This window comes from Zingiber officinale, chromosome 8A (genome assembly GCF_018446385.1).
Source record: "Zingiber officinale cultivar Zhangliang chromosome 8A, Zo_v1.1, whole genome shotgun sequence".
NCBI classification, from domain to species: domain Eukaryota; kingdom Viridiplantae; phylum Streptophyta; class Magnoliopsida; order Zingiberales; family Zingiberaceae; genus Zingiber; species Zingiber officinale.
This window is the reverse complement of record NC_056000.1, coordinates 10,267,914-10,281,586: the sequence shown is the minus strand read 5'-3', so window position 1 is coordinate 10,281,586 and position 13,673 is coordinate 10,267,914. Positions and strand designations below refer to the sequence as shown.

The following is a 13,673-nucleotide window of genomic DNA, read 5'->3' as shown; positions in this document are numbered from 1 at the left end:
ATGTGGTAAGTCTAATCCCGAATAGCCCGACCCTTATCTTTGAGGAAATCTGAACTTTATCCTGCGAAAGACGCCTTCCATGCACCGAATGCGCCTTCTCTGAACAATGCTAAGGCGCCTTCCAATGCTTGAAGGTGTCTTCCATCTCTTAGAAGACGCCTCGGGTACTGTTCACCAAGGCTTTTGTGCTCTTCTTGCCCTACAATGTGTATTAGTCGAATAAACCAAATAATAACCTACAAGATAAGTGTTAGCATAATAATATTGACTAGTAATTAGACTCTGTCTCCCTGAGACCAAGATCCAGTCAAGGTCTCAGTTTAGGAATCCAAAATGGACATACATTAGACCAACGTCTACTGTCCCTCAATCGGGACATGTCCTCACTATTGATGTGGGAAGCATCTGACGATCGAACCTATGTTTTGATTATGTCAAAGGGTTCAAAGTTAAGGTGTTTTGTTTACTAATATGTTGAATGAGCACTGCAGGAAAAGTCCTAAGTGTACTTAGGTAAAAGTTCTAGCTGCGGTTAGGCAGGTGGAAAATCCTAGAGGATGGTAACCCTATGCGGAAAGTCTTGGCTGGTCAAGGGCTTCAGGCAAAAGTCCTAGGGGGTGGTAACTCTAGGTGGAAAGTCCTGGTGTCACGAACTAGGTGGAAGACTGGACGGGCTGGGGAGCGGGCGTCCAGTAGAAAGTCTGGAAGCATCGAGCGCCAAGCAAAAGTCCATTCGATCTGGAGGATCGTGCTGGCATCAGATAAATCTCCTGAGTGGAATAGGTGAGGGCGCGTTCCCCACAGAGGGAACAGTACGCGTCGGATCAACCTAGGGTTTTCGATTGAAAATCCGAAGTTAGACTCGGACAGTCCGAAGACTGTCAATATCTCATTTACTATGACTACTATGTGCTAACTTTGTTTTACAGGGTTATGTGTTTGAGACTAACACATTCTGCATGAATAAAGGAGCAAGTCACACCTCGGATGATTAGTATCTGAGGCGCCTCCATGTTGCTTGGAGGCGCCTCCATGTTGCTTGGAGGCGCCTCAGGTGCAGAGGGTGAGTTGGCTGCGCAGCAGGCTTGGAGGCACCTCAGACGGAGCTGGAGACGCCTTGGACTAGAGCTTGGAGGCGCTTTGGAGTTGCTTGGAGGCACCTTCGAGTAGATAAGAGGTGAACTTTTCAGCACTGATCCACGCGGCTGACTCGGCGTGTTGGAGGCGCCCTGGATGGTGTTGGAGGCGCCTCCAGCAGTGCATAAAAGGGGGTCTCGAGGCAGCAGTCAAGACAACAATTCCTAAGTGTTTCTACTACAACGCGCTGCTCCAAAAGACGCCCTGAAGTGCTGTTACATGCCCCTGACGACCCGGAGCTCCGAGATTTTGATTCTGTCGTTGGTATAATAGTTCTTTATTGCACTTATTGTAATACAAATCTGTACTCTTTTTCCGAGCTTATAGTTGTTGTCCACCGGAAGCGATCAACGATCGCGGGCCTTGGAGTAGGAGTCATCACAGGATCCAAACCAAGTAAATCTCTGATGTATTTCTGTGTTTGTTGTCTTTTACTTTATTTCGCTCCTTTAACTTGATAGTTTTACGAATTTGAAACGCGAAATAGTCACGAGCGCTATTCACCCCCCCTCTGCCGCTTCTCGATCCAACACTCATCAACTCACTCTCCTCTAGTGACTTACCTTTGCTTACCAACTTGCAGTCAGTTGATTAGCCTCATGACCCACCAGGTCTTCATGCTAGTTATCAGATTCGCAGACCCAATTGGACTTCTACCGATTGTCATGTCCCACAGACCCAATCGAAATTTTCGTCAGATATTAGGTCGGCCTGTTGACCTATCTGGACTTCGCACTAGTTATTTAGTCTCAGGGACTTAGCTAGATTTCAGCTAGGGGTGTAAATGAACCAAACCGCTCGCGAGCTATTCGAAGCTCGATTCGATAAAAGCTCGTTTGAGCTCGTTTAATGAGGCTCGTTAAGATAAACAAACCAAGCTCAAGCTTCGCAATATTCGGCTCGTTAGCTCATGAACACGTTCGTTAAGCTCATTAAGTAACTTTTAAATAAAAAAATAATAATTTTGATATTGAATTTATAAATTTTATACTCTACTTATGAAAAATATAGATAAATATATTAAATTTATTTATTAGAATAAAATTATAAATTTTAATAATAATATTATAATTTTCTCTAAATATATAATTTAGTTTTTAATGAATATTTAAATTTATGATTTATATTTATTAAGCTCGTTTAGACTTGATAAAAGCTCGAATAAGCTCGTGAGCCATGAATATATTCGTTAAATAAAGCTCGAGCTTGACTCGATTATAAACGAGCCAAACTCAAACATTCAAGAGTTCGGCTCGGCTCAGCTCGATTACATCCCTAATTTCAGCCTGGTGTCAGGTTGGTAAAGTACTTAGATCATAAAACCACCTAACTTAACTCACTTGTCATTTATTAAAACCTGAGTTAGACCGTTGGTGTAAACTATACCAATACTTTTAACTTAAGTTATATAAAGTATAATGAAGTAAACATTGAACTTTATATCTGATAAAAAATCTCTAAATATATAAGTTCCAATAATATAACCAAATATGTATAGAAAACAAATATAGTACAAACTCCCATTGGATTTAGACTTCATCAAATTTGATAGTACCCATATGAGTGGTATGCTCATAAAAGATATTGGATGGTAACCCCTTCGTAAAGAATATGCTATCATGGAGTTTGTGCATATATGTTCTATCGAAATCTGACAACTTTGTACTCTTTCTTTCACAACAAGAAACTTGATATCTATGTGCTTCGATTTTGTCGAACTCCTATTACTGTTAGAATACAATACAGCTGATCTATTGTCATAAAATAACTTCAATCATCTCTCAACCCTTTCCCAAAATACGCAGCCCAGAGATAAAATTTTTCAATCATATTTATGATTAGATGTCTCATAACATGTTATAAACTCTGCTGCCATGGTGAAAGAAGTTGTCAATGTTTGTTTAGCACTTCTCTAAGAAATAGTTCTGTCAGCCAACAAAAAAATATAACCTGAAGTGGATCTCATGCTACATTGGCATTCCACAAAATCAAAGTCAGAATATCTCATGATCTCAAGAGTATCTAACCTCTTATATGTGAGCATGTAATCAATAGTTCTCTTTAAATATCTCATTACCCTTTTTGTTGTTTTCTAATGATCCATTCCTGGATTGCTTAAATATCTGCCAAATACTCCAACAATGTACATAATATATGGATGTATACAAACTTGAGCATACATAAAACTTCCTACAGCCGAAGCATAGGGAATCTATTGCATTTCTTTGGTCTCGAGGCTTTCTTTAGGGCATTGTTTAAGATTAAACTTGTCTCCTTTAGCGATCAGAGTGTTACCTGATTTGCAATCTTGCATACCAAATATTTTAAGCACCTTATTGATATAGTTCTTTGTGATAATCCAGTAATACCTCGAGAATGATCTCAATGTATTTGGATTCCTAGTACAAAAGATGCATTACCAAGATCTTTCATTTCAAAATATCTAGATAGAAATCTCTTGGTATCATTATACATACCTATACTATTTATGGCAAGTAAAATGTCATCAATATATAGAACCAGGAAGATATGCTTAATCTCATTGAACTTATGATACACACATCATATACCATGTTTACCTCAAAAGTAAATGAGAGGATTATTTGATAAAATTTGTGGTACCATTGACGAGAAGCTTACTTTAACCCATATATAGACTTGTTAAGTTTGCAAACCATACTCTTTGGATCTCCTGATACAAAGTATTTTGGTTGCACCAGATAGATTGTTTCTTCAATGTCTCCATTGAGAAAAGTTGTCTTAACATCCATCTGATGGAGTTCCATATCAAAGTGTGCAACAAGTGCCATGATCGTCCTTACAGAGTCCTTCATTGAAACTGGAGAAAAGGTCTCCTTAAAGTCAATCTCATATTTTTTAGTATAGTCTTTAGCTACAAGGCGTGCTTTATACCTTTCTACATTACTGTTTGAATAACATTTAGTTTTACAAATCCAGTTACAATCAATGTATTTCACACTTTCAGGTAATAGGACAACTTCCTAAATTTTATTATCTTGCATTGACTTATACTCCTCATTCATTGCCTCGATCAACTTTTGAGTATTTGAATCTTGCATGGCTTGACGAAAGTTGATCAAATCATCCTCTGTCATACTATCATTTTCCTCATGTTCTTGGAGCAGTACTATGTAATCATCCGAAATAGTACTCCGCCTTTCTCTAGTGGATCTATGTAAAGGCACTTGTTCTTCATACACTAGTTCTTGAGGTTGCTGAGTTTGTTCTTCTGGGAGTTGATTAACAATGTCTTATTGTTCTTATATTACATCCTGATCACTGACAGGAATAAAATTCTGATCATTATCAGAAGCAATCTTAGGAATATAGACCATTTTCTCTTGAAGAGTAGTGGAAATACATTTCTCCTCAAAGACAAGGTCTGTTACTTTATTCTTTTCCCCAAACTCAATATGCTCAATGAACGTTGCAGCTCCCATCTCAAAGATGGTCTTGACTTTAGGATCATAAAACTTATAGTCTTGTGACCCTCAAAATATTTAATAAAGTAGCTACTTACTGTTCTAGAGTCTAATTTATTTTCATATGGGCGATACAGTCTAGCCTCAGTCGGACATTTATGAAAATGTTTGAGACTTGGCTTTTGCCTTGTCCAAAGCTCAAAAGGTATTTTAATAGCTGCTTTAGTGGGTACTCGATTTAGAATGTAAGTTGTCATCTTTAATGTTTCTCCCAGAGTGACTCTGGTAAGGTTGAATGCCTAACTATACTCCTTACCATATCCTTAAGAGTTCAATGTCATCATTCAGCTACATCATTCATGCTTGGTAAGCCTAGCATGGTGTATTATGGGACGATGCCAGGCTCCTCTAGATATTGAGCAAAAGGTCTTGGATGTTGCTCGCTTGAACCATCATATCTACCGTAGTATTCACCACCACGATCAGATCTGACTTTCTTAATTCTTTTATCGATTTGATTCTCGACTTTAACCTTAAATGATTTGAAAATATCCAAAGTTTAAGCTGTTCATAAATAAGAAATAGGTATGCATATCTAGAATAATTATTAATAAATGATACAAAATACTGTTGATCATTTCAAAAAGGTGTTAGAAATAGTCCATAAACATCTGTATGTATATCAATTCCAATACTTATGTAGCTCTATATACACCTTCTTTCTTTCTTTTGGTCTATTTTCCCTTGATGCATTCAATACAAATGCTTAGATCTATAAAAATAATAGAGTGTAAAATTCCATCCAATACAAGTCGTTCAACTTTATTTCTAGAGATGTGGCCTAAACATTTATGTCATAAGACACTTGAGTTTTCATTATTAAATTTACAGTTAGTACCACGTGATTCCACATTCAGGGTTTTAATATAAAAAGCATTTATATCAAACATATATAGATTTTTATAAATTATAAGTGAACTGGTTCCAATAATAGTAGAATTAATAGATAAACTGAATTGATCATTTTCAAACGAACAACAATAACCTAATCTATCCAAATTAAAAATAGAAATCAAATTCTGTCTAAATGACGAAACAACAAAAATATCTATTAAGTCTAAATAATAACAAGTGCTTAACAAAAATCTAAAATGTCATATTGCTTCCACTTCAACCGACTTGTCATCATCTACATAAATGCATCTTTCAGCATCACTTGGCATTCAGCAGCTCAGGCAACCTTACATTGAAACACTTATGTTAGTAGTGGCTGCAGAGTCTAACTACCAAGTGCTTCTAAGTACTGAAGCTAAATTTACTTCAGAATAAATCAAATTTAAAAATGTACCCTTTTTCGCACACCATGCATGGTACTTAAGACATTCTTTCTTAACATGATCAGACTTGTTACAGAAGAAACAACCTTTCTTATCATGATCCTGCTTTTGTTTCTTCATATAAGGACCTTTAGTAGCCTCCTTCTTTCTTTTGTTGCCCTTATCTTTAGGGGCACTTGCCAAATAGGCACTTTCAACCTTATTTTGCTTCAACCTCTTTTCCTCTTGAACACAGTATGAAATGAATACTCATTAAGAGTTCATTTCTCCCTTTGATAGTTATAATTGATCTAGAACTGACTAAACTGGTTCGAAAAAGAAATAAGCACTAAATGCACAAGCATGTCGTCCGACAATTCAAGGTTAAGTGCCTTCAACTTTGATGCAAGTTGGGAAAACTCCATGATATATTCTCGAACATTTCCCTTGCCTTTATACTTAATGAAAACCAAGCTCTTCGAAATTGTGCTTATTTCCGCCTTATCGAAATTGTATAATATTCTAAATTTAAAAATTATGAAATTAATGGAAAAAATGTGGTTGATGATTTCCCCTCTAAAATATATCAAAATTATTAATGTGAAACCATGTCTTCTGAAACTAAAAACACATCTTTGTGAAATCAACGCCTTGTTTTTAATTAAAAATTCCCAAAAGACATAACTTTCTTAAACAACGCCACGTTCATCATCTCTCCTGATGCAACCGTTCCTTCTAACCATTGAGAAAAAAATAATACGGGAGCCAGGGTTAGAAATTGGCCAAGGATTTGGCCGATGTATACTCTATTATAACAACCCATACCACATAATCGAATTTCCCCAATTTTATGTATCATTTCATGCCAACCATCACCCAGAATATAATGATGATGAACAAGTGACAGACATACAAAATAGTAGGCATATTATAAACAAAATAGAATAATTTCTTAAGAATTAAAAATAGATTGCTCTGATACCAATTGATGGAAAAATGGGTTGAGATTATAGTAACTTTTTGTAACTCTGATACCAATTAAAAATAGTGACAGACATACAAAATAGTAGGCATGTTATAGAATACTCTGGTTGTTGTTCCATTGCCATTTTTTTAGATCGAGTCATAGTAACTTTTTGTAGGATTTTTTTCATAAACAATGCCAATTTGATGGTATCTTTTTCTGCTCGCTCGAATTCCTCCTCCCTAGAAAGTTAGATATATAGGCCATCAAACCCCCCTTCAGATCCAACAACCTGAGTGATTAACACAAGTTAGGACTCAAGCTGGCTCTACCAGTGCGACCCCTCCAATGCTTAAGTCAATCACCGATAAGAAGAAATAAAGAAGAAAAGAAGATGAATAAGAAAGAGGAAAACTTAATGCAGAAGAGTGACCTTCACTTGCAAGGATAAGAAAATCCTCCTCCTCCGACTTACCTCTTCTAATGCTTATATAAATGTGTGAAAAGTATCTCTACATCGGCTGCCTCGCGCTCCTTCACCTTCTCCTATACGAGTCAGTGAAGGTGCAACCTCTAACAATAGTTACTCATTATCGCCATGTATTAAGATGAAGGCATAAAGAAAACTATATTTAACATCCATTACTCACTTCTCCATTAACTAATCGTGACATATTGGGATGAAGGAATCAAGGGAACTAGATCTGACATTCGTGACTCGTTTCTTCACTCATTGATAACCAATTATTAGAGAAAGACATCAAGGAAATTAGATCTAACATTCATTGCTCGCTTCTCTATTCAATCCATGTATTGGGAAGAAGGAATTAAGGGAACCAAATCTGATATCCACTACTCACTTCTCCACTCATTGATTGTCATGTATCCTTAACCAAAAACTTCAGAGTCTTTGATCCTCGGTGGAAGCTAGCTTTGATGCTTAGTGAAAGATACTTCTGATACTTGGTAGAGATACTCCTGATATTTGATGGAAGGTACTTCTGATGTTCGGTGGAAGATACTCTTGATGCCTAATAGAAGATATCTCTTATGCTGGGTGGAAATCGATTTCTCAGGAATCATAACTGGGTGCTCGGGAGATAATCTAGTTACTATTAGATGTCCCTCCTTCAAGTCAGACTAAGGTGCAAAGTTGAATGAAGTCTGATTAAGCATGAAGTCTTCCTATTTTCTTACCTCTGTATTACCTTTTCTGTTTTGATTGTGCCGACCACTCAACCATAATGCTCGGAAGATAACTCGATTACCATCAGATGTCCCTCTTTCAACCATAATGCTCGTGAATCATTGTCTTTAATAAGAAATATAAAATATAGACAACGTTTTTGACTAAAAGCATTGTAAAAAAAATAAGACAACACTTTTTTAAAAAAACATTATATTTTAACTGTTATGAAATTTCAATTTTCTTGTAGTGTAACTTGACGGTCAAGAGGATCAGACACCAAGCAGGAAGTTCAGATGTGGGATTTTGATAAGAGGTTAGGATGTTCGATTCCCAATGGGTTGAAGTCTAAATGTGTGATTCCGACAGGAGATTGGGATGTTCGATTCTCAATTGACGAAGTTTGGATGTGTGATTCCAATAGAAAAACCTGGTGGGTCAGAGTGGACGTCAAGGAGGTAACTTGACACTTGATAAGTAGAGGTAAGTCACTGAAGGAGAGTGACTCAGTGAGGACGCATCCCGGTTGAGAGGACAGTAGGCATCAGTCTAATTTAGGTCTATTTTAGAAGCCTAAATCGAGATCCTAACTATATCATGGTCTCGGAAAGACAGAACTAATTAATATTAATACTATATTTATTGTGCTAACTCTGTTTTACAAGTTACTATTTGTTTTGGACTAACATGGACTTGTAGGGCAAAAAGAGCACAAGTTACCTTGGGTGAACAGTGCCCGAGGCGCCTTCCATGCGATAGAAGGCACCTGGAGTACTGTTCATGGAAGGCCCTTCGAGAGCTTGGAAGGCGCCTTCAGTCGGATAACACAAAAGACTTTGGCGACGATAAGAAGTTGAAGTTACGGGATAAACTTTTGGGGTTGAAGGTGCCTTCAGTGTTATGGAAAGTGTCTTCAACACTCAATAAAAGACTCTCAACCAAGAACTCATACACACCTCTTTTACAAGCTTCTATGTGTTCATTTGATGTTTTGAGTGCTCCGACTTTCTGCTGCTGCTCTGCTACGACGCTGATGTGCCCAACTATTGCTGAGGAGTCATCCAACACCGAGTCTGATCCGATTATTTTCGATCGAAGGTGTTGGGTAACGAACATTTCATATTGTATTTAATTTTTACATAAAGGAAAGTGTAGCATGTTACACTTGTCCTGACTTTGCTTTGTATTTGATCCCTTCTTCCAGTGGCTCCAGAAGAGGTATTTAGTAGATTACCCGTCAATAGGTCCGCGAGACCTGGGTCTTGGAGTAGGAGTCACCGAAAACTATGAACCAAGTAAAACCGACTGAGTTTTTATTTTCGTGTTTAATTTTCCGCTGCACACTTTATTTTCAAAATCAAAAAGAAATTTTTAAAATCACATGATTAACCCCCCACATGCATCTCGACCCAACACTGCCAACTTGAGGTATGAAGTTCAAATCTCAGTATAGTCGAGGTAAATGCATCCCTCATGTGCCGGTCACTATTTCAAGGGTTAGTAGTCACCGGTGATTTACCTCTTCCATATTGGTCCTGGGACGGATTGGCGGGTGTTAGGGGTTAGTGTAGTCGCTGGGGGTGAGTGCGGTCGCCTTTTGTCAACTTGAAAGATAACTCAGTTATTATCAGATGTCCCTCCTTCAAGTCAGACTGAATAACGAAGTCAAATGAAGTTCGATTAAACATGAAATCTTCCTATTTTCTTACCTCTTTATTACCTTTTCTGCTTTGATTGTGCTAACGACTCAACCTTGATGCTTGGGAGATGACCCAATTACCATTAGTTTCTCCTTTGAATCAGACTAAGAAACGAAGTCCGATTAATATTAAATTTTTCTATTTTCTTATCTCTATCTTTCCGCTCTGATTGCACCGACCACTCAACCTCGGTGTTCGGGAGATATAAGCCAGTTGCCATCATTTATATATCAGAATGGTACTTTTTATCCCCCTCAAATACTAGTCATTTTAGAATGCAATGAGCTCTTATTCAATTCTAATCAATGTAATCACATGTGGCTGCTATTGCTGTTATTTCTATTGTACCTCTGTATTATCTTTTCCACTCTAGTTGTGCCTACCACTCGACCTGGGAGATAACTCGGTTGCCATCATTTATATATCGGAATGATACTTTTTCCCTTCAAATACTAGTCATTTTAGAATGCAATGAGCTCTTATTCAAGGCTAATCAATGTAATCACATGGTGGCTGCCATTGCTGCTTTTGCTTTGGCTATTGCTTCTAACTCCAGTGATAACAGAAGGTTCCGTGTCCATTTCTTGTTGTCATCATCTTGTTGTTCACCCATGGTCTTTCTTGGATGCCAAAAGCTAGATAGCGCTACCAACGTATTGCCAAATCACAGTGGACGCGATAAATAGGGTGCCCAGAACTGCGCAGTCCAGTCCATCTTTTTATGGCCCATGGTTTTTTTTCCCTCTCCCATTACATTCATCATTTTATATATTTTACATGGAAGTAAAATTACTTTCTTTCTTGTTAACTTCATTGATAGACAAAAAAGAGTGGAACTCCCGATCAGCAGTCCTCTCGCGGTCGTCTTTGTAAAATCACCTGACACTGTTGTTAATGATTACATTTCCCTTCCATGCACCATTGCTCGTCCACTGTTCCACCTCCCGTTTTCTCCAAATCAATTATGGCCCATGTACCCTTTACCAGACAACGCTTTACCAGACATGCAATCATCAAGTTTTTTTTACTATAGTTTCTTAATTCATGAAAAAAGAACTAAAGATAGCGAAGATGTCCTGTGGAATTCCACAGGGGAAAAATAGAAGCACCAGAAGCTCTTGCTTCAGAGCTTTGGAGATGCAACCAGCTCGGTTTCTTAGTACTGTTGCTATCTTGTCATTCGTCTTCTTCTTTGGGTTACTGGTTGCAGAGGTAGAGAAGGAGAAGAAGACCTTTATATTTCTGGTAGATCCCAAGCAGAAGCCCTCTCCTTTCGTTTCCCACAGCCACTGGTACTCTTCCCTCCTTCCCACCTCTGCTACACTCGTCCACCACCACCACTCTCTGTTCAGTGGCTTCTCCGCTGCCCGCCTCACTGTCTCCCAAGCGCGCTCCGTCGGCCGCTGTCAGGGCGTCGTCGCCGCCCTTGATGACTACCTACTCCGCCCCCACACAACTCGATCTCCATCCTTCCTTGGCCTCGACCTCCCCGCCTCCCGCCTCTCCGCCACCTCCTATGGTGGCTCCGCTGCAGTCATCGGCTTCATCGACACGGGTATCTGGCCGGAGAGGCCCAGCTTCTCCGGCCGCGGTCTCGGTCCCCTGCCCCGCCGTTGGCAGGGACGGTGTGACCAAGGCGCCGGCTTCAACCGCTCTAAGTGCAACCGCAAGCTTGTCGGTGCACGAGCGTTCTTCGCCGGCTATGCCGCCGCGTTCGGCATTACTAACACCAGACGTGGCGACGCGGTCTGGTCGGTTAGAGATCACGACGGCCACGGCACCCACGTGGCTTCGATCGCCGCTGGCGCGCCCGTTGATGGAGCTAACTTCTATGGTTTCGCCAGCGGCATTGCGCGTGGGGTTGCGCCCCGCGCGCGAATCGCCGTCTATAAGGCATGTTGGGACGAGGGCTGCATGGTCTCCGACGTCGTTGCCGCGGTAGAGGCAGCGGTCTCTGATGGCGTCGACGTGCTGTCGCTCTCCATCGGCGCCACCTCGCCGGCGCCGTCCTACGAACTCGATCCCCTCGCCGTAGCCACTTTCCGCGCCACGATTCGGGGCGTCTTCGTGTCGGCGTCCGCAGGGAACGGTGGTCCCACGCCACAAAGCGTCGGGAATATCCCGCCCTGGATCACTGCCGTCGGCGCGGGAACCATCGACCGGGATTTCCCAGCTGTGGTTCTTCTCGGCAACGGCACGCGCATTCACGGCACGTCAATTTCCCTTCGCCATCACAAATATCTACTCGGCCGAAGACATCACGCAACGCCGGTAGTCTCCGCCGGTATTGTCGCCGCCCTGGCCAACCTCACCAATCTCAGCGTCGCCGGCTTCATCGTATTCTGGAAGCCAAGCGGACACGTGTCGAGAATCGAAATTGCGGCCGAGCTGAAGCGATTGGGAGCAGTGGCAACGATAGTCTTCCATGGGGAGTTCGATCCCGGCGGCATTGTGGCAGAGGCCCACGTGGTCCCCACCGTGACCGTTGAATCGCAGGGGGCCGCCACGATCGACGCGTACCTGAAGACAGTTAAGAATCCCACGGCCGTCATTTACTCTCAGGGAACCGCGGTGCACCCCGGCTTCGGCGCCCCAGTGGCGGCGTCGTTCTCCGCACGGGGACCGAACCCCGCGGTGCCGTGGGTGCTGAAGCCGGACTTGCTGGCGCCAGGAGTCGACATTCTCGGTGCGTGGACGGGGTCGGTGGGACCGTCGGGTCTGCGCTCCGACGCCCGGCAGCCGAAGTTCAGCGTGGCGTCAGGGACCTCGATGTCGTGTCCTCACGTGTCGGGAGTGGCGGCGCTCGTGCGCTCCGCTCGACCTGGGTGGTCCCCCGGCGAGATACGGTCGGCCCTCATGACCACAGCAATGGATGCTGGAATAAGTGACGAGGCCCTGGAGAATGGCGGGGGGCCACTGGCGATGGGCGCCGGATACCTTTTCCCGGAGCGAGCGGCCGACCCGGGGTTGGTCTACGACTTGGGGTACGAGGACTACGTGGAGCTCCTATGCGGGCTAAATTACTCGGCGAGAGCCATCCACATAATAACAGGGGGAGCGGGAGTTCGTTGCGGGGATGCGCGTGCTGGGCTCTGGGGGTTCAACTACCCGGCGTTCGTGGCATCGGCGGAGGACGTGACGTTGATGGGGGAGGCGGTGTTTCAGCGGAGGCTGAGGAGGGTGGACGTGGGCAAGAAGGGACAGTGGTACAGGGCGGAGGTGGCGTCGCCGGAGGGCTACGCGGTGGAGGTTGAGCCAAGGAGGCTGTGGTTTGACGGGAGTGGGGAAGGAGAGAGAGTGGAGTTTAGCTTGGCGTTGAGATGCATCGAAGATTCGCGAAATAATGGCCGGCGGCGATGGTGGTGGAGAGGCGGAAGCTTGACGTGGCGGGAGGAAGGCGGGGAGAAGAGGCGGGTAAGGACTCCCATTGTGGTTTTTTCTATTTCTGATATGTAAATGTACCCTTTTAATAAGATTGAATATTTCTCTTTATATTCCCACATGATCAATTTCATTTTCAAATATTCTAAATTCTATTATTAAATATATATTTTTTTATTTTTTAAAAAATAAGAGAGAGAAATTTTAGGACATATTAACTTTATTTTATTTTATTTATTGTGGGTGAATGGTGATTTCATTGTGGATGCCCTAATAATTAGATTTTGAAACTAAATACTTCTAGATTTGAAATTAAACGGTTGGATTCGGCTCAATAATTAACACCGGCAGAAATGGATCGTGGATTGGATTCACTCACTGGCTTGGCAATGACTCGACCGGGCACGAATTGTCATCGTGAATTCAATTGATATGAAGGCACTGCAGTACAATTGATATGAACGGAAACTTTGACCCTTTCATGTAAACAGTGTCCCAACACGATTCAAATTGGATGGTCCCACTGACTTAGATGGTCCCCCTTAC

At 41.7% G+C, this 13,673-nt stretch overlaps 1 protein-coding gene across 1 annotated transcript; it reads left to right on the top strand.

Annotated features, from left to right (window-relative positions):
- Positions 1 to 10,817: 10,817 nt before the first annotated feature.
- LOC122010499 (subtilisin-like protease SBT1.6) lies at positions 10,818 to 13,202 on the top strand. The gene has a single exon (XM_042567036.1). It carries the CDS (start codon positions 10,818 to 10,820, stop codon positions 13,200 to 13,202), a length of 2,385 nt encoding a protein of 794 aa, XP_042422970.1.
- Positions 13,203 to 13,673: the final 471 nt, after the last annotated feature.